This window comes from Cataglyphis hispanica, chromosome 14 (genome assembly GCF_021464435.1).
Source record: "Cataglyphis hispanica isolate Lineage 1 chromosome 14, ULB_Chis1_1.0, whole genome shotgun sequence".
In the NCBI taxonomy this organism is placed as follows: domain Eukaryota; kingdom Metazoa; phylum Arthropoda; class Insecta; order Hymenoptera; family Formicidae; genus Cataglyphis; species Cataglyphis hispanica.
In genome coordinates, this window is record NC_065967.1 from 4,267,177 (window position 1) to 4,288,655 (window position 21,479).

General features: G+C 32.3%; 1 protein-coding gene across 1 annotated transcript; it reads right to left on the reverse strand.

Annotated features, from left to right (window-relative positions):
* Positions 1-15,679: 15,679 nt before the first annotated feature.
* Positions 15,680-21,350, reverse strand: LOC126854720 (sorbitol dehydrogenase). Its single transcript, XM_050601715.1, has 8 exons — positions 21,177-21,350; positions 19,604-19,637; positions 18,723-18,883; positions 18,421-18,584; positions 18,024-18,208; positions 16,972-17,150; positions 16,686-16,807; positions 15,680-16,371 (listed from the first exon to the last, which is right to left on the reverse strand). The coding sequence occupies exons 1-8, from the start codon at positions 21,228-21,230 to the stop codon at positions 16,218-16,220; spliced, it is 1,053 nt and encodes a 350-aa protein (XP_050457672.1). The 5' UTR covers positions 21,231-21,350; the 3' UTR covers positions 15,680-16,217.
* Positions 21,351-21,479: the final 129 nt, after the last annotated feature.

Here is a 21,479-nt window from a genome sequence, read left to right on the forward strand (position 1 = left end):
AGGTAAAAGTAATGAAATTATCAAGTAGAATGAAAACTTAAGGAGAGCTGTCGGGGAAAAGAGAGTTTAAGAGGGCGGCGAAAGAGGAGTTCGAGCAAGTAAGAAGCATTTTATGAAAATTACCTTCAAATAAAAAAGTAAAACAGATAAAAACTAATGTATGCGGGTGGCAGTGGCAGGGATGCTTCTCTCGTGCGCGATTTACATAGCGGAGCGTCGGCGATGTATAACGGAGAGAGACAAAGAGAGAGAGCAAGAGCCACTTCTTAGAATATATCGACACGCCTTTATGTAGAGTACATAAAATTGCTTTTACCTTCTATTAACAATTCATATTTCTTGCGCAAGAGTCTCTCGCTCAATAAAAAGTTATTGGCGTGGAGATTTCTGTGGCTCTCTCTCTCTCTCTCTCTCTTTGTGTTAAGCTGCCACACCGATGCGACGCTGTATGAGAGACATCAGCACGACTACGGCCATTAAACCACAACCAGTTCGAGAGTTCCTCGAGGCGCGCGTAGCTGCCATGGTCGCGATAATGTCGGGAATCTTCTTAATTGAAGAGTTCTTTGCGAAAACCGTTAAGCCCATTCCTCTGCGTATTCTTACCGATATTCGTTGTCGTGCGCATTATATCTCCAAATTTGACTTTGAGAATAAAGTTAAAAATCAGAAAAATTTTCTGATTCACACACACACACACACACACACACACAAATAAATCTATTATATAAAACAATGATATAAATTATTTTTATTTTTGTGATATGACTCAATCTTTGTCTTAAATTACATTCGAAGAAAAATAAAAATTAAATTCTAGCCGTTTCCTAGTATCATCAATGTAAAATATATAGAATTCTGTATGTATGTATAATAAATAAATTGAAATAACGATCATCTGATCGAAAAATGCGAGAAACGAGCGTCAGACAAACGTCACGGTCAATTGCGATGCGAGTTTTCACGCACGATGATTTAACCGAATCACAGCACGAAATCAGGAAGCGTCTCGTGCTTCCTCCCTTATTTTTCCTTGTCGCCCGACGCTTCCGGGGTGAGTTTTAAAAGCGGTAATTACTTCCGTCCGCTTTGTTCAGCGCGCTTAATATCCGGGGGCGTCGCGCAATTTAGGTCCAGGTGGTCGCCACGAAAGTCGTCGCAAACTATTGTTTCCACCCTTTGAATTTATCGTATCATTTCGATTCCGCGCATCGCCAGGTGTGGCGCCGACAATAAGTATCAGAGAACATGTACATATGTATGTTCACGATGGGACTTTGACAGATTTCGCGATGAAGATTTTATCAATTCTATCGCACGATTATAAAAAAAACAAGCGACTTAAATAATTTGAAATTTGTGCTCTCTCTCTCCTTATATGTGAATAAAAATAAATTTATCTTGAAGATACACAAATTTAATTAATACGTACTTTTAGAAATTTTTAAATCACTATCAAAAACGGATAAGAATTAAAAAGAGAGAGAGAGAGAGAAAGAGAAAGAGAATGAGTGGCTCGACCGTCATATACGATCGATACTAACGCGAGAGTATCGGTCAAAGGGCACACCGGGTATCGATTGCAACCCCCGCCTTGAAGATGGAGGACGAGGGATTCTGACCGAAGTTACCTCCGTAGACTTCAGGAGCGAGTTTGATATCGCGTGCACGAAATCGTAGGTCGCGCAAACCGTGCACTCTTTTAACCGCACGAACCAGACGATTGATCGACCCTTCGCAATTATTTATTCAAGATTATTTAATCAATGGCGCGAATATGATCGAATGAGTGCAGGAAAATTTGATACAAGTTCAAACTACAAAATTCCTCAAAAAATTGTCTCGTTTTTAAAAAAAAAATAATTGCTTTAATTTGCGCTGCAATAAAAAATTATAAAGATTTTAATGTAACAATTTTAAAGATGAGATCTGACATATATTATATATGGGGCAAAGAAAATTTTTTCATTTGAAATCTATTATTACAAAATATTTTCCAGACACAATAAATCGAACACAATAAAAAAAGAAAATATATAATTATAAATTTGTCATAATATGAAAGATAGATTTCACATAGAATCCAAATCGCAGAGGATTTTTAATTATGATAATCACAAAAAATTTACTTTCATATATAATTAATATTAGTTGCAAGTGTTATTATCTTGATCTCGTAAAATAATAATATTTAAAGTATTAAAATAAATCATTGTGTAATAAAGATTTTATATTTCATCTCTTTTAGAAACTTGTATAATAATTCTATAAAAGCCATTTATGAAGCTCTTGCTAACGATAAGTATATAGTTTTAAGATTCCTACAGTTATATACGATCGCATATTTATGCTATTAGTTAAAAGAATTAACTTGCTCGCAGAATCTGGTAGCTAGCAACTAGCAGCGGTTGGACTGCGCTCGTAATCCGTCGGGCATCGATAAATATTGCTCTTGGGAAAAATAGTGGCATTTGTGTGTACACCGGTAGATATGTACACGGTGAATGCCCGCGATGAATATTCGCGCGACGCGACCGCGCATGATGGTAACGGTAGCTGTAACTTATCCGCTGAATAGAAGATGCAGTAAACGTTACGCACGTCTGTAAAGTACGTGACGTTATTGCGCGAATAAATCGTCAGCCGCGAGCGAGCGAGCGAGCGAGCGAACCTTGCAGACGATATTTCCAGATCATAGCTCTCGCGTCGCTGCGAAATCTAATTATATTTTACATTTACGCGTGAGGTTAACGTTAACAGACATTTCTGCCTGCCGGACCATTCCGGTAGCGAATAAAACGCTCTGCGTGAAGTTGAAGTTTTGTATTACGTTGTATGGCGAAGAGAGAGAGAGAAAATAATCTCTCGCAAATCTCCGCGCTTCGCATTTTGCATATAAAATGTAGAGAGTTTTGCAAAAACATATCTAACAAGAACGTAATTATTAATTGATAGAATAAGATGACAAAATCTATGTATAATTTTGTTTTCTTCATCTCAAGTACTATAAAATGTTAACGGTATAATAATAATGTAAATTACGGAATGATATAAAAATGTTAAGATAAATATAGCAGCGCGTGCGAAATAGTATGTAAGCTGCGATTTTTCAATCTTATTCCAGCGACATCGTCGTCATTGCAAACTCAGTGAAATGAAATCGCTGTCGAGTACGTACCATCGTATACAAGAGATAGATGGGATGGGAGTGGGTGAAGGGTAGAACGGTGGTTAGGGATGCTTTGAGCTTGCCGCGGCTTTGTGGATGCCCTTTGTGGGTTCCGCGCGACTGCGTTTAATATTGCCAAAGTGCTCAGGCAAAAACCGACTGAATTATGAATTATCCCAGAAATGAATCTCAAGGTGTCGTATACGCGGTGTTGTCTAGTTAATCACGAATTTCTATCAGCCATTCTGTAAGAAATTATGCAATATATAATAATATTTTTTCCTTCGTGTAAACGATATTATTTGGAATGATGACAAATAGTCAGAATATTTATTAAAATTGCGTTGTAAAATTATATTACCAATATATTGTTAAAAAGAATTTTTGATTTGCAGAGAAACAAAATTTTCTATCACTTTGGTTCTAAATTTTATCAATTAATTACAAGGTATTGATACTTTTGTTACGTATTGTCTTTTGCAGAATATCAACTTCGAATTTTGTCATTTTTAATTTCATACTATTTTAAAATAATTGCAATCAAAATTATCTGCAATTTTTTATAGAATCCTGACATTTAAAGTTATATCAAATTTATTTATCATATTATATTATAACTGCAAGGCGATAAAATACAGTTTTATATGGTGTAAAAATCGATTTCGCATTACTCATCGCATAATTTCATCGAAATGCTCTTTGAACTTCTTCGCGTCGTATTCTTGACCCGTAAAAATAATAGTATCGATATAACTCGTTTTGTTCACGTAATATCTCGTTAAAGAGAATAAAAGATAACATTTTAACGGATAACAAAGTCAACTGATAAGAATATCTTGGAAAAAATACGCGGGGATAACGATGTTATATATTTTATATATATATATATATATATAAATTATCTGAAATAATTTTTTTATATAATATACATATACATATCTATTTTTCATATCCTCTAAAATCTTTAAAACCTATTTAAAAAATTTGAGTTGCAATACCCTTTTTCTCAAAGTGCGACATGTAATCTAAAACATTTTGATCTAGATAGTCTGGCCCGACACACGTCGCGTCATTCAAAAAAAAAAAAGAAAAAAAAGACCGTTCTTCATTTCCTAAGTGAATGGTATAGACATCACTCTCTCGTCAAAAACACCAATAGCATTACGTTCCTCTGTCGCATACTTATCTCTGTGCGCATTTTATCTCTATTCCGAAGAAACGCCATTCGTAAATTATCACCGAGAATGAAAAGGGAAATCCACGCGCTACTTGTTCGCCATATGTTATTACTTTATAAATGTCGATGAAATCTAAAAGAATCCATCTAATGTCAGGAAGGGTTCGGTTTAGTTCTGTCGAGGCGCGGAGGAAATGTCAAGACCTTTTCTTCTCTTCGATCGCTGACATAACTCGCTCCGCGGCCCACGTAGTCTTCAACGCGCGCCCAGTCATCGATCGACGTGCGCGTTCTCTTAGCTTCAAGTTGACAGAACAGCATTTAATATCCGGTGATGATAAATAAGCGTAGCGAACCGAGCCTTAAGCGAAATGTCCAAGAGACCATGCGCGTCATATCCGAGTGTAAAAGATAATAATATGAATAATTTCCAGAAATCTTTTCCGTGCACATATAACTGCATGTTTTAAAATAAGTTTATTAAGTTTATTTTTTAAAATAAGTTAATAGCTTATTAAGACATGTAAACGTAAATTTATAAATGTATTTAAACATTTACGAAAATTGCTTCTTTTTTCTTATATCGCATGAATTTCTTATTAAATAATTTAAATAATCACAGCATAGAAATTATAATTTAAAAAAAAATCTACAAGTCCTCGCATATACATATAACGCATACATCAAAAATTTGAATCTCTTCTATTGATCTTTTTAAATAATGCACTGCTTCGACTACACATTATATTTCTGCGAGTCTCGTAATAATTTTTTATACATACATTTTTTTTATACAAATTTTAAATATTCTAAAAAATTAAATTTTAATTATTTTAATGATAAACGTTATCTCATTTATCATAACATAAGCAAAGTCAGCATTGCCAATAATAGCACTTCGCCTCGTTTAACAGCAACGTTATCCATCCTTCACATTTTTATATGCGATCGCGAAACGACAGGCTGATGGGGCAATCCGGTCGAACGCTATCTCTTTCATTCGCGTTCTCGTATCTATGCGTATGCATCTATCTGTCCACACAATCGAGTGCTTGCACGTTCTGTTCATCGTATATAAAGAGAGGAATGAACGAGAGGGACGAACGAGAGCGAAAGGAAGCGAACGGGCCATACGTCCATTTTTCACGGGCATATAAATGCGAGTTATTAATACGCCAGTATTGTGCCGTACAGAGAAGGTAATTAGTGGCCAGTTCATCAGTCACTCGGCCAGATCCCCCGACGGTCGAGGGAAAGAAGATCTTCTTCGGACCTAAGCGAGAGAGATCTAAGTTCCCATCCTTTCTTCCCAAGGTTACAAGAAAGATTAGACAGCTAATGAAACCACGATTGGTACGGCAAGGACGGAGCGAATCGTGCACGATGGACGAGAAAGAGAGGAGATAATGTGAGAACGATGGGGAAGCGGAAGAGAAGGACAAGGACGGAGATAGCGCTCTCTTGGTCCCGATTAACGCAAGTTATATTTTGTGCCTTGATCGTTCAAAATTTTTAATTAGGCGTATCAGCGATTGATCTCTCAGATCAGAGGGAAGATGAAGTATGAACAAGCTAGAGAAGTAATATACGTGAAGCGATTGGAAAAGGATAGTAATAATTTAAATTAAGCTAATAAAAATGGAGAGAAAAAAAGGTGGAAATAAATTTGCTTTCAAAAAAAAAAAATTGATTCCATCGATCTGTAAAGACACAATACGCCTTGTATATTTATTTATTTATCTATTTTTCAATTGTCACGATTACGTCTCAATAACATAATTATTATAAATAAAATAAATTTTAACAAAATCTTAATTGATATCTTTATAGATACTAAACTTTAATAAAAATTGAAACCAAAAATTAATCATTTCAGATTAAAAGCTAAAATATTGCAAATAATAATCTCCAAATTTAAAAAGAAATCGTCTTTGGATTCCTCGGAGACTATAAGATTAATTAACATCGTGATAGATCTGGACACTCTGGATAAGCAACGCTTCATGATAAGGAACGTCTCCTCATCTTGATAAGCGACACATATCTACCTTGCAAGGGAGATATTAATGGCAGTCGCGCCGGGAGCAGTTCTCATCAGTAACTACCACGGGAAGTCCAGGTCCAGGTCGACGTATTAGCTAATGTGTCGTCGCGATTACCGCACCTGGAGTTAGTTGGCCCGCAATTGGCGGCACACGTCGCATCCGCACGCGTGTCGTCCGCGCGCACGCGTTGATACCCGCATGCACGTATCGCCCCCGAAGACAGGAAGCGTAGAGCGTTGATTGGCTGTCCGGAGGCGGTTGCAGGCCGACTGCGTGACCTCTGACCCCACCCCCGTGGGGCGCGCGCACGTCTCCAACCCCAAGGAAGTAATTACCTTGCCACCCGCGCTCGATAACCGACGCTATCGGACGCCCCGTCCTGACGCGACTGCCGGGTCGCGCGCGTGATCACGAGCACACGCCCTCGTCGATACGTGTATCGAAACCGAAGGTGTCTTATTGTTACAACAATTGATAATTATTCTCTATTATAATATATAATTATATTATTCAAATTTTTTTAATTGTCATTGTTGAAAATTATACATGTATAAATGAATGAATATAAAAAAAAAAAAATAAAATAAAATAAAATACAAAGAAAGAAAAGCGAGAGAGATCAATCGCTCATCCCTCTTTTTACACACTCTTCAATACAATGTTTTTAAAAGCAATATCTTTTTCAACTTTTTCTTAACTTAAATTATTGCTATCTCCTTCTCCCAATCTTTTGTATTAATCTAAAAATAAAATAATGTAAAATAAAACTACAAAATATCATCATTTACAAAAAAGAAAATTAAGATCAATTGTCATAAATTAAATTGTTAATATGCCCTAGCAGAAATATAAGTTGAAATGTTCTAGAAGTATGAAATGTACGAAAAAATTTTTATAGCTAGAAATTATTTTCCTGCATTTTAAATTAAACCACACGCTTCATATGACGCAAAGTTACTTTTACTAATGCAATATAACCTTCTTACAGTCTGTAATAGACAAATTTAAATTAACGATGCTTCTACTTTGACCGAGATGGGATAATGGAACGGTGGCAGAACATCCTTTGATGTGTGTAAATAAATACGCGATCGTTAATACGTAAACAATCACGAGTCTCGTGTAATCGATCCTTTCATCTTTGCGTTAATATTATTACAACCTGTCAACGTTCATCTAGGATAAATTATTTAACATTGATTAGAATTTTATTTTGAAAGTACATGTCAAAAATGCAAACTTAAAGAGAATATTAAAAAGAAAACTATTATTAGCATTGACATTAATTTGTTAACATTAATTGATTAATTTATCGTGCTACTAATATATAAATATTTTTTTATAATTTATTAAGATGATTGCTAGCTACATTAAGCCATTACAATACTATCGTAAATAATATTATCAATTGAATCACCCGTTCTATAAGCAATCAATTAAACATGATAATATAAATAGCATTATGTCGAATATGTACAGAGATGCTATTTGCGATTCATCCAAGATCACGCTGTATATATTTCTGATTGTTTGACGAAACAATGAGTCTACATACGAACGATGGGGAACGGTTTTGGCCGACGCAAGTGATTTCGACAGGAGGGTGACTTCGGGGGTAACTTTCGCGGCGCAAAGTGCAAGATGAGAATCGCGCATAAGGTCACGCCGTGGGGTTACGCTAGGCAGATTCCTATTGGCAGGCCAATGCCAAGCAAGGATCGCGATTGGTCGAAGGTCGTAGGGTCGCTTCACCTATCCCCAATCCAACCTGACCTCCCACGCGAACTCGCGAGCTAGTAACCGCCACCCTTCTCCGGATTTGGTGTTTGGGGGGTTGCGCTGTCTCGCGCATTCCAACACACCGAATGCAAAAATCCGGGAGCACTTGTTCTGCTCAGTACATCTGATAGCAAAGAGATTAACTGCGATGCTTTATTTAAAAACAAATAAAACGCGCTATGCATTTCGGTGTGAAATTAAACTTTTCGAAAAAACGTAATTATTTTTTTATTTCTTATGTAAACAATTCTTTCTGCGATTGATTGATTGAGTGATAATCTTAAAAAAATATAATTTTAAATATATATAAATTTATATCCCATGTTTCAATGTGCAAGCGCAAACTTTAAATTTTCAATTTTTTCGACTGACACTTCTTAACTCTCAACTATTACGTCGCAAATCTCAATTAAAACTTACAAACCTTAAATAATTGATTATATTAAAAGGAAATAATGACAATTATTTATTACATATATTCTCTTGTTGACTTTAATAGACTACACGAGGATTAAATGATATATCTTTGTTTCGCGATATAGTTGCAAGACAGTAAAAAGAAAAAAGAAAGATAAACTAAAACAAGCGTAAAGTCATAACGCCATTCATCAGGCGGAGGACAACCGGCAAACCGTGGCAATTAACTTCCACCGAGGGCTTTTTTATCATACCGCGATATTATTAGACAAGCGGTCAACCCTCGGTGAACACGCGAGGGGTGAAAATGTCGCCGCGCACAGATGCGGTAATCCAAATTTAGTGCGATATAAATACGGCAGATTAGAGCGACTGCTCTATTTTTTTATTGTCCTCATGATCCATGACACGATTTACGAAGTGAAAAAAGTTACGGCTAAAACGAGTGGATATAATCGTGTGTTGTATCTCGAATTCCATCTCGAATTATGAGATCAATTATCAAAAGTCAAATTTCAATATAAAATTTTTTTAAAAATTTCTTTAAAAACTTGATTTGATTATATAATTTGTTTTATGCTAATATCTTTTATCAAGATGCGACACGCACAAAAAAATTCAAAGTATCTTTTTCAATATTATACAATACAAATATACACGCACAAATGTAATTTAACTTGTCGTAAAAATTTATATGATATAACAAGATATAATTAAAAAAGGACGGACAGGAATATATATATAGAATAAATAAAATTTATAGATGTGAGGTAACACACATAAAATCTGTAAATAAATGTTAACAAATATTATTATTATTGAGTATTGTGTGTTGAATTAATATTGTATTGCATATAATTATCATGGTCATAACGTCAAATAAATTTTTCATTAGCTTGTATAACAATTGACATCCTTCGTAGCGTACGATATTCAAAGCGCGTAATTAAATCTGATGCGCGGAGGCTAATTACAACAATGGCCCTTCGTAGATACGTCGCTCATTACGATTTAGTAATTGTTCCGGCGCGTAATAACTGCCGGTATCTGTACAGTATTATTGTTTGGTAGGGCGTTATTGCCTGAAACACGTATAACGTAATTACTCTAACGCAATTAGGAGCGTCGCGCATTGGTCTGCTTCTTGTCTCTAGAAACGGGCCACTCTCTCGACACAGATTGGATTAACGAATATTATGAGATAGGCGTCAAACTAAAAATCGATGCTACTGTCAACCGCGATTATTGAATATCGTGCGCAATGATCGTTACTGATGAAAAAGCAGATTGAAATATAGATGGCTGAAATACAGATAGCTTAATAAAAAAAGTGTACAATAACCTCAGATCTAATATAAAATTTTCTCGATATGTGTAAAACAAAATAAGCTTCCTCGTACTGGATTTTATGCCTGTAAATTATTTTCTTTCTTAAGAAAATATTAATATAATGATATATTAACATATAATAAGATTTAAAAAGAAAATACAATTTTCAAAATACAAGTACATTTATTCTCCTTCTAAAAAATGCATGCACATGTACTGCTTTTCTCGCTCCTCGCATAAACAAATCATACAAATGTGTATCACAGTCTCTGCATCTCCCTGGAATCTCCCTCGAAATAAAATAAATTAATTATACCAAAGAGCTAATACATATCCGAAAAGTGAAGAGACGGATTTAAAGTCAAAATAGGCCCAGTTTTGGAGATCTGCAAATAAAAGTTATAATAGTTGTTTGTATAAATGACATCTTTTCTGCTAAAATAAGTTAGTCACACTAAAATATATTAGTCACACTAAAAATATATATATATATATATATATATATATATATATATATATATATATCATACACCATATTACAAAAAAAAAAAAAATAAATAAATAAATAAAAAAGAAAAAAATAATCTTGATAATTTTTAGTAACTGCCAAGAAAAATGGAAATTTAAATAAGTATTAATTCAAAATCCGAGATCAAAACACATTATCATAAAGATAGAAAAAGATATAAAATTTAATTCATATATTCTTTCTAAATTTAATATAAGTTTTAATATTAACATAAGAAATATAACGTAATAAATAAACAACTCTATGTAAAAAAAAAATAAAACTAATTCAATCTTTAAAAAATGTTCCCAAAATTATATTTTTATTTATATAATTTTTTTACATGCTATGCAATATATTTTAAGATGCTTGATATCGCAATTTGAAATGCACAAATAATAGAACAGTCATATTAATAAAAGATTATACATCGACACACCATAAGTGTACATAATTTTATATATATTTTATATGCACATGTGCATATTGTCTTTCCATTGCAGCAGATATATTTCAAGCACAGGATATTCTACATGCATGCGTCTCGCAAAGCTACGGTTATAGTATTAGATGACGATTATCCGAGTATTCCTTTCGGTTTTAAGGTTTCTGGCTAGGATCTCTTCGTGCTCAGGCGACTTGCAGCTGCCAGACCGCAAGACTGATACCGCTATTTCCGCTATTGCCAAAGCGCAGCCCTTCGTAAAATGTCGAAAGGCGCACGTGCACGCGAAAAGAAACCGCAAAGTAAAGGTATAAAACTACATGCATTAACTTCTGTGAGGGAGAAACATTGATCGAGTTTATATAAGATGTTCTGGAAATCACGCATTCTATCCAAGTTGTAAAAACCATATAATAAGAAGAATAATTCTTTTATACAATATTAAGATGCTAATTATTTTGGGGTAAACAATTAAAATTTCTAAGATTCTAGCCAAAATAAAGATATTTAATCTGAAAAAAAAAAAAAAAATGTAAGAAAAGATGGTATATCAATTCCGAACTTGATTAAAGAATGTGTTGAAAACAAAGATATATCATTTGTTTTGTAATTGAAAAGTCATCAAAATTACACGATGATACTAAATAAAAAGTTTAAACACACAGCTGTAATAAATAAAGGGTCACGAAAGAGAAATCCTACACATTGTATATAGCGAGTTATAAAATTTCAACTTATATTTTATCAAATGTTTTGCGATTTTTTTTTTATTACATTCTCGAGGCAAATAAAAACAGTACATCGACAACAATTCGACAGAACAGGTGAAACGCCGCGGGCGTTTTTGGCGATCGGTTTGTATAGAAACTCCTTACTAATAGATTGCAAACAACGGAGCTATTCTCGCAAGTCAATCCAATTGAACAGACTCAAAAGCGAACAGCGATGGACAAACACGGGCGATCGGTTATCGAAGCGATTCAACTAAACACGTATATCGCCGTGTCTGTCCGTCTATATCCCGGCTGCGTGCAAATATGCGCCGGTAAACTCGGAAGCCGCGCTTCCAACAAGGAAACACCAACCACGTCGACGTGGCGAGCGTCCGTATGCACAACCGGCGCTGTCGTGCTCTCGTGGGAAATGTCGTCAATTATATTTGCGGCATGACGAGAGAGCGGCCACAGACAAGCGTGCAAGGTACGCCCGGAGTTCTCGAGCAGGGGGGAAAGAGGGGAGAGGACTGGCGGGTCTCCCCGCTGTCGTCCTTCTCTTGCCGAATCTCTCTCTGTGTTTGCGCCGGCACTCTAATTAATTATCCGCCGCGTCTCCGATAATGTAACACCGCGCGAGGCGTGTTCCCGCTCTACGAATATCCGAGATTATACGACCGTTCCGACTCTAACGACAGCAGAAAATTTTACACGCGTGATTGTAACTTTCGTAAACGAACGGTTGTTTTAAAGGGAGATTTTTTGCGATCCTGTATTTCGCGATTGACGAAAACTTTGCGTGTTAGGAAACAATATTAACATTAAATACATTAGCATGCCGGAATTAAAATATTTAAAAAACTTATCGAAAAATATGACTAATTAATTTAATTCGAGATAAATTTGTTTATTATTATCAAGTAAAAGTTTCACATGTTAGATTTTTTTATTAGAATCTGTGTAAAGTCAATATTTGTTCGAGCAAAAGATAAGTAATAAAAATTTTTTTTCAGACTAATAAAAACTTATTTACCACGTACGAGAAGCAAATAATAATTTCGATCTCAAAATAATAATCTTTCAATAAGATAAATTTATTTGATTGATAGCATAATAAAATCATGTATGTATTGAAATAATACGAGACGCAATCTTGAAGTAAGATATAAATATCTTACGAAATAACAAAATCTAAAAGGAAGAAAATTTATTCGATACTTCTCGCCAACTTTCCAACGACACATGGCACGTGCAAACGCAACGCATGAAAGTTATATGTTGACGCTCATCCACCGGATGGACAAATACTCGTCGAGCACCACTCGGTAACGCGGAGAGCCAATAAAAGGAGTCGCGCTGTTCCATTATCAAAGCTTTCCTAAGGGTACGCAGCTAACCGCTTGTCTGTAAATGGGCCCCGCCAGGCTCTTTTATTACACCGATATCCACAGATGATCAAAGATGAACAATTCGACTTCATGCATGTAATAAAGCTTATAGCATATAAAGAAATAATATATTTTTTCGAGAATCAGACAATATTATTTAACTTTTAAATTGCTTACTATATATAATTTATTTATGTAATTGACCAGTTTATTGTTAACTAAATTGGCTTCAAGACTACGAGGACTATTAACGATACTTGACAGTTTACTCGAGTAGAGCTAAAGAAGTATATGGGGCATAGATCTGAAGTACGCACTCGGTAATGTAGAAGGCTAATAGAAGAAGTCACGCAGTGCTATTGTTAGTGGACAATGCTGCAGATGGTTAAAATGATATTCATCTCTCTATATGCTCGCTATTGAATGAGTGCGCGAAGCCACTTAATGCGTTTTTGTACGCGTTATATTTCAGTGTGAATTATCAATTGATAGCAAACCAAAATGTTTTATCGCAAAAAACGTAGACCACATATAATATTTAATTACGTACTCAACAACGATCCATCAGAAATATCAGAAAAGGAATATCCTGAGAAATTAAGTATTCCATATGTCTATTATCAGTAAAATCTAATTGAAATAATACATAATATTTTCAAGTACTCTACAAAATGCGCGACAGTAAAATAAAAAAATTTTAATTAATTTTAATTGCCTATATTTTCTTAGATAAATAACTTTCTTAGCAACAGCATTATTCAAATATAAGCGTTATTTTAATTCTTATTATATTAATTTTATTATATAGAACAAATATTTAGTCTCGTCATACATAATTATATATAATTAAAACATTCCAATTTTGAGAAACAGCACAAAAGCATAGACGTGCAGAAAAACTCTATTAACCCTAACATAGCAAGACATTGATTTCATATATTAAATACAATCAAAATTAATGACAACACTTTGTATTTAATAAAATATATAATTAAAATTATAAATTAAATTATAAAATTATATATTGTTCAATTTGATGAAAGATTTAATTAAAAAGATTTTTTAACTTCTAACATTTTATATTTTTTTATAAAAAAAAAGGCAATTAAAATTTGTTAATATTAATAATGGTCATTTCGCCTATGCTCCCTTAACACGAAAATTTTTTGTAAATAAAATATATCATTAAACAAACCTTTGTCAAACTGAAGTTCTTTATTCTTAATTAGGCTGACATAAATCTTGCGTCACATACGGACCATAAATTGTACATTTATAAAAAATTCTATTCGTTAGTATTACGATTCACAGCCTCTAACGCACGTAATTAGCATAGCTCAAATTAATAGATGTAATTTACAATTATTTGAAATAATTCGCGTTACTTAAATATTTAAATGTCCCAGGTAAATTATTCCAAACGATATGAAAAAACGCGCTAAGATCATGTGGCACAGATCGCTAGCTATCCAAGATGGAACATCGCGACGTCATGATTACGTCATGGTACGTCACGATCACGTGACTGTTCAAAAATAGATAGCGATATGTTTCGCGCTTATTTTCAATTTCACAATTTCATGATAGAAAGAGAGAGAGAGAGAGGAAGAAAGAGATAGAGAGAGAGAACATCAATGCAATAATACTAAATAAAGATATCCGCGGCTCTGAATATAATGATCGGCATAACTAATTTAGAACAATATATACGTACGTTGATGATAATTATGCTCCAATCGCCTTTTTGCTTGCAGCTCGACGAAAGAATAACGAAGAAATATGTAAGATGATCCTCTCCTCCCCTCCATTCCAGGCACTCGGAAACGGCTCGACGATACCGAAATCGCGATATTAGCGTATAATAGCGTCTGATATTTCACGAGAGTATATTCGCGACACTTTCTGGCACACGAGATTTATTTCTATGCAGTAACAAATAGAGAAATACGGAGGAATTTGTAGGCGATTCCGCGATTCCCCCTCCCCCCCCGCCCAACATCCCGGGTACTCAGAAACGGCTCGTCGAAATCGCGATATTTAGCGTATAATAACGATTATATGCGATGTTTGTATGACAACAAACGTCTAACACTTTACGAGAGTATATTTGAGATACTTTTTGACGCGCGAGATTCATTTTTATGCAGCAAAAAACCCGAAAAATACGGAGCGATTCGTAGAAGACTCCGCACATATCGCGACACGATTGTAACTGAAGCGTAACGGTTAAAGAGATAACGCCGCGAATTTTGAAAATCGGAACAATGAACCAATCACAGCACAGCAATTAATTCGCTTTATAGTTGCATTTTCTATACTTATTATAAAATGAGTATGCGTTTAATCTTTAGAGAAGATATAAAGAATAAAATAATATAATTATAAAAAATAAATAAATCAACAAAAATAAATAAATCTATTATTTGACACAAATGTAAATCAAAATCGAAATGTTTTAGCAATTTAAATATTAAATTTTTAAATATTAAATATTAAATAATTTTAGCGAATTAAATATTAAATAATAATTCGTAAACTATAATCGGCACATAATTACTGTATTTTATCATGAAGCTATTGAAATGAGAGAAATTAGATTTAAATTATAAATTTTAGAAATATGATTTAAAAAATATTAGAATATAACTTTCGTAGAAAGAAATAAATTCTGATGTGTATTTCGAGGATATAAAATAAAAAAGGCATATATTTTTCGTGCAAGAAAATGTAATTAGAGAACTCTCTTTATTGCTTATATAAAATATATTATCATTTTAAAAAATATAAACAAACGCGAATATTGTTGTCACTGAAATTCATCAGTCGTGTCATCTTATATATCTTCATTCTTTTGAGTCATTGTACACACAATAAGACACATTATACATATGCAATTTCTGTACAATATTGAAGAAGCTTTTAACATCAGACTGATAATCAAATAAGATGCATGTCGTATAAATTAGCATTTTACAGAGCACAGTATTATACAGATAATACAATAAAAAATTCATATCGAAAAAGAGATTTCTTTAAGATCTCAATTCATGTTGACATATGCATGTATGAATACATTTATTTAATTTTTAATATTATATTTGCATATTAAGCTAATATATAGCAATTGTGTCATACAAAATGATAAAATTCAGTTTAACATGTCACTAAAATTTCTTTACATACATTTTTTACAAGAGACCATAATCATATTTAAAATTCTGATCTCCAAAATCTTGCTACAATTCAATTACTTACAGTGAATCATAACTTTAATAGCACCGCCAGCTCCAGTTCTACTAGTCTCGAATGCTTGCTTGGTGTCCTCTATTTTGTAATTGTGAGTGATCAATGGCTTTACATTTACCTTGCCAGATGCAACAAGTTCCAATGCATCATTATAGCTACAAACAAGAAAAAATCACCATGAAAAGTTTTATCGCATATAATATTAAACTAATTTATCTGAATGTGTCTCTACAAAGTAAATTCATTATAATTAAAAAATAGAATATATATATATATATATATATATATATATATATATATATATTTTCATTTTAATTATTCATTTTTAATTATTATTTTCTCAAAAAGCTATTTCTTGTAATAATTAATTTTATCTGAGGTAATTTTATCAATTTAGTTGGATGCAAAATGTTTAAATGTCATTATATTTAATATGCAATCCCATTGTCATTAAGTAAATAGAACTTACTCATTTGCATATCGAAAAACACCTCTAATGTCAACTTCTCTGACCAAAGCATTTATTAGTGGAATTTGTACCTCTGGAGCAGTATTTCCCACTAATACTACAACTCCACCAGATTTCGTTGCCTAATAATACAATATAAATACGATTTATAATATTAAATATATATATATTAAGTATGTAAGAAAGTATAGAAGCATATTACACAAAAAGAAATATATTTATATATATATATTTTTTTTTATATATAAATATATCTCTAAATATACATATATATTTTAAAACTTACAAGAATCGCCAAGCGAATCGAAGCTTCCGCACCAGATGCATCTATTGTTCTGTTAGGTTCATCACCAAAAATTGCATGAATGTCAGCCACTACATCCTTTTCTGATTTATCTTTTTGTAACAGATATGTGTAATCGGCGCCGAGTTTCTTCGCCATCGTCAGTCTACTTTCTATAATATCTATAAATATAAATCACGCCTATATTTACATCTCATTTACAACTTCTACATTCTAGATTTACATTTAGAATTCATTAAAAGACTTGTAGAATGTATTGTATTATTTACAATAGATGGATTTACAAAAGATGGAAATATATGTATTAGAAAAAAAAGATATTATTTTGAAAAGAGGCCGCTCTACACTTTTTAATGTATAATTCAAATAGAAAAATAGCTACTACATGTTAAACGATACATTGTGAATGTGTGAGCTCAACAATGCATGTCCTTGTTCTACAGGATAATATTTGTCACCTTAAGTGCAACCTCAGCGACTTATCTCGCGATCGATTGCAACACAGTTGCACAATCTTCATATTTCAATGTGAATGTCTCTTTCTCTCTCTCTTTCCATTTCTCCCTCTCTTTCACTTGATATTATTACATAACTTGATAAAGCATTTATCACTTGTAAATGGATTGCGTCATATGTACATTACATCAAAAATTTCATTATCACTACCAATGTAATCACTACAAGATTTTTCTCCAGTTATAATAATATTATAGTTTCTTTTATTTTGTAAAAAGAAAATTGATATAAAAATATTAATATGGTATAAAAAATTATTTAATGAAAAGAGAAAGCTTTTTAAGAATATGGTGTGATTTATTTCACTATTATGATTATTTTCACAATAAAAAATTAATAATAAGGCATTTATATATTTGTAAATCCATTATCTCACGCAACTCTAAATTGTTTGCAAGGACTATTTAAATAAAAGTAGTATGTACATATTAAATAAAGAATAAGATAAAGAATTATTTAAACATATTAGCTTAAGTATTTCTCTCTTTTGTCTAAAATTCTATCTTGTAAGCACATACCTGTGATAACTACTTTAGATGCGCCCATAGCTTTGGCTACCAATAATGTCACCAAGCCAATCGGACCAGCTCCAAGGATTAATACTTTAGATTCGATGCTGATTCCGCCACGTTTGCAAGCATGCACTCCCACTGACAACGGCTCTAAAAGTGCTCCTTCCTCTAAACTCACGTGATCGGGTAATCTGTTACGTAATTAAATTGTGTTAATTTGTAAAATTAGTTTTTTTATTAAATAGTAAATATTATATATTATATATTATATTTTTATTAAATATTATACATATATACTTTTATACTTTGAATAAAATTATCTAAGTACTGTTCACGTGTTTGTATACTATTAGTTTTATAACATAAACTTATGTGAACGAAATATATAATTAGCTAAGCTCACTTAAAGCAGAAATCAGCCGCATGTTTATAAAAACGTCTCAAGCTGCCATGCACGGGCGGAGTCGCGCAAAACACTACATCCTTGCATAGATTATAACGTCCTTCCTTGCAAAACTTGCACATCCTACAGGGTACACCGGGTTCAATGGCAACGCGATCGCCAATCTGTACAAGAAATGAAGAATGTGCATAAGTATATTTTATGAGAACAACTCAAATACACAATTTCTTCGATAATAATGTGATCAATATCTAATAAAAACAAATATGTGCAAATATGTATAACATAAATGATATATGTACCTTCAAATTCTTGACATTTTTTCCAAGTTTGGCAACAATACCGGAAGATTCATGACCAATAATCATGGGTTTCTTCACGATGAAGTCGCCGATCCTTCCATTAACGAGATAATGAACATCCGATCCACAAATTCCTACACATGCCATTTCCAAAAGCACCTCTGCAAAAAAAATAATACATTTCTTACTTTCCAAGTGATCCATTTTTTATTATCTCTGTCCATTTAATATTTTAGTCATATTTCCGATTGTTATATTAGATCGCTTTTTTTTATCAATTCTCTAGTATCACACGATGCAATTAATTCTAGATCGATGTTTTATATAGTTCTTTTCTCATTTTTTAATGACATTTTTCAATAAATTAATTTTACAATAACTTTTTATATTTATCTAAAAAGTATTTGAAAATTAAAATAAAATATATGTTTTTAATTAATTAAGCTCCACATATAGTGAAAAAATCGAACAATAGAAACTTTAAGTAGCAATTAATTCTCTTATCATATCTAGAACAGTGTTGCATATTACTTGGAGCGTCATCATGCATGTTAATAGCACTCAATGTAAATTGATTTATACCAAGATGTTATGCAACGCTCAAATAAAGTGCTCTTCTTTCTTATATTAAACGAATAAAAATAGACTTTCACGTGCGCACAAAATTTCCTTAAATAAATAATTTTGCTAGCAAAAGAATACCGTTTAATTTATTATTACCATTTGTAAAAAAATATCATTAATGTTAATTACATTCTATAGCTATACGTTTTCTTATCATTCATATTGTATACTAATAGAATTTTTTGGCAATATATTTATTCTATCGTGATATGCTGAAAAAAAAGATACCGGGCAGTAAATAAAAAAATATTTGTTACCATTGTCTTCTGGTTCTTCAATACTCGTATTCTCCTGCAAAAAAAAAATTAATCTTTAAGATTTATCTTTAATAAGATTAAATATTTAACTCATTAAAAATCTAATCGCAAGAAACATATTTATATAATGATATAGAAAGATTATATTTATAGTGAAAAAATATGTATCATCAATTCTAATCTTCAAGAATTAATTTAAAGTTTCTGTAATCTTTTCTTTTTTAAAAGCTGGTAAAAATTGTCTTAATATATAATAAAAAGATTAGTGTTTAATGCAAATGCTCGAATTATGCAAATTTAAAGGTCAATCTTTTAAACAGAAAGTGCAATCAAGTGGCTGCAGCCGTTTTGTAACAGTACTTTGATCTCTTTATTTAAAAGTCAATATGTAATCGCAATAATGATAACTTAAACATTAAAAAATCCAGATGCTCTCGCGATAATATTTATAAAACCATCCATTGCCTTATTCATCCATTATCTTATTTTCGTATATATCGTGTTACGAAGATATAAATAAAATTATCTGTAGCTTCTGTTTCTTGAGAAAAACAAATATAATTATCTACATAACGTTACGTTATTTTTATCTAGAAAATTAGTGAATTCAAAAAAAATGATAGAATTTTATTTTGTAAAATTATCCTATATTTTTTATATTCGAAGATTTCCTCGCCCTCTCTCTCTCGTCACTCCAAAAAATGTAACTAATTATCTTCTAACATATATATTAATTATTCTGCATAATATATGTATATTAATATATAAAAAAGTTTTACAATAATCTTGAACAATATTAACACACATAAACAACAACAATTTATAAACTAAAATTGACATAGAGAGATAGAGCAAGAATCAAATAAACAATTGTGTAATCGGAATAATTTAAACTTATGGTTCAAAGGACAAATATACAAAATCGGGCTACATATCAAGTTTAATATTAACTTTAACGTATTTTGATAATTATTATTATAACACTTAGTTGATGCTGTGATGTATAATCAAAACACGTTACACTATTTTCATTTTTTACAGAAAGTTTAAAGGTCAAATCTTTTTAGCGATATTATTTTATACTTTCTGTCTTCAAAATAAAATAAACATATATTCGAGCATTGTAAAAAAAAAAGAAAAGATCATAAGAAAATATAAGATATAAAAGCAGAATTTTATAAATCTTTTTAGATTGCATAAACGCGAATAAATACTACAAAAATTGCAAATTTAATAGAATAATTCAATATAAAAGAATATAGAATATATAGAATATTTCAATATAAAAATCGTATATTATAACATTGTATCTACAACATTACAAAAATTATAATACATCGACTAATTATAAAGTAAAAGTAGAATTATCATTTTTCAAATTATGGATAAAACATAATTTATCAATAACGTTTTGGAACAGCATTTTGCGCTATTTCTTCATCGTCCTTGAATAGTTATAATAAAACATTAGGTCAATGAAAGTTTAAAGCTTGATTGAAATGATCATATAAGAACGATGCTGAGCAGGCGCAGTTGTGCAAGTTCATCATCTACTTCTGCATCAAGTACTAACCAGCCGTAAATCGTTGATGCCATATAATATAGCGGTGAGATTGTCCTGAGTCATGGTTTGAGGATTTGATTAAAAAAAAAGCACTGTAACGAGACGTGATTCGCCTTTCGTTGGAGATTCACGCTTCAGAATATTTCGATACGCACAGAACGAACGGAACGAAGAGACTCTGTGTTCAGGAGAAAACTCGCTGCTATATATACACGCGTCGCAGTTGTATGTATATGTGCTTTATGCTATCACCGCAGCTTTATTATCGCTCACTAGGCCGTTTTCTCCATCATTACCGCCTCCTCGGGAGTG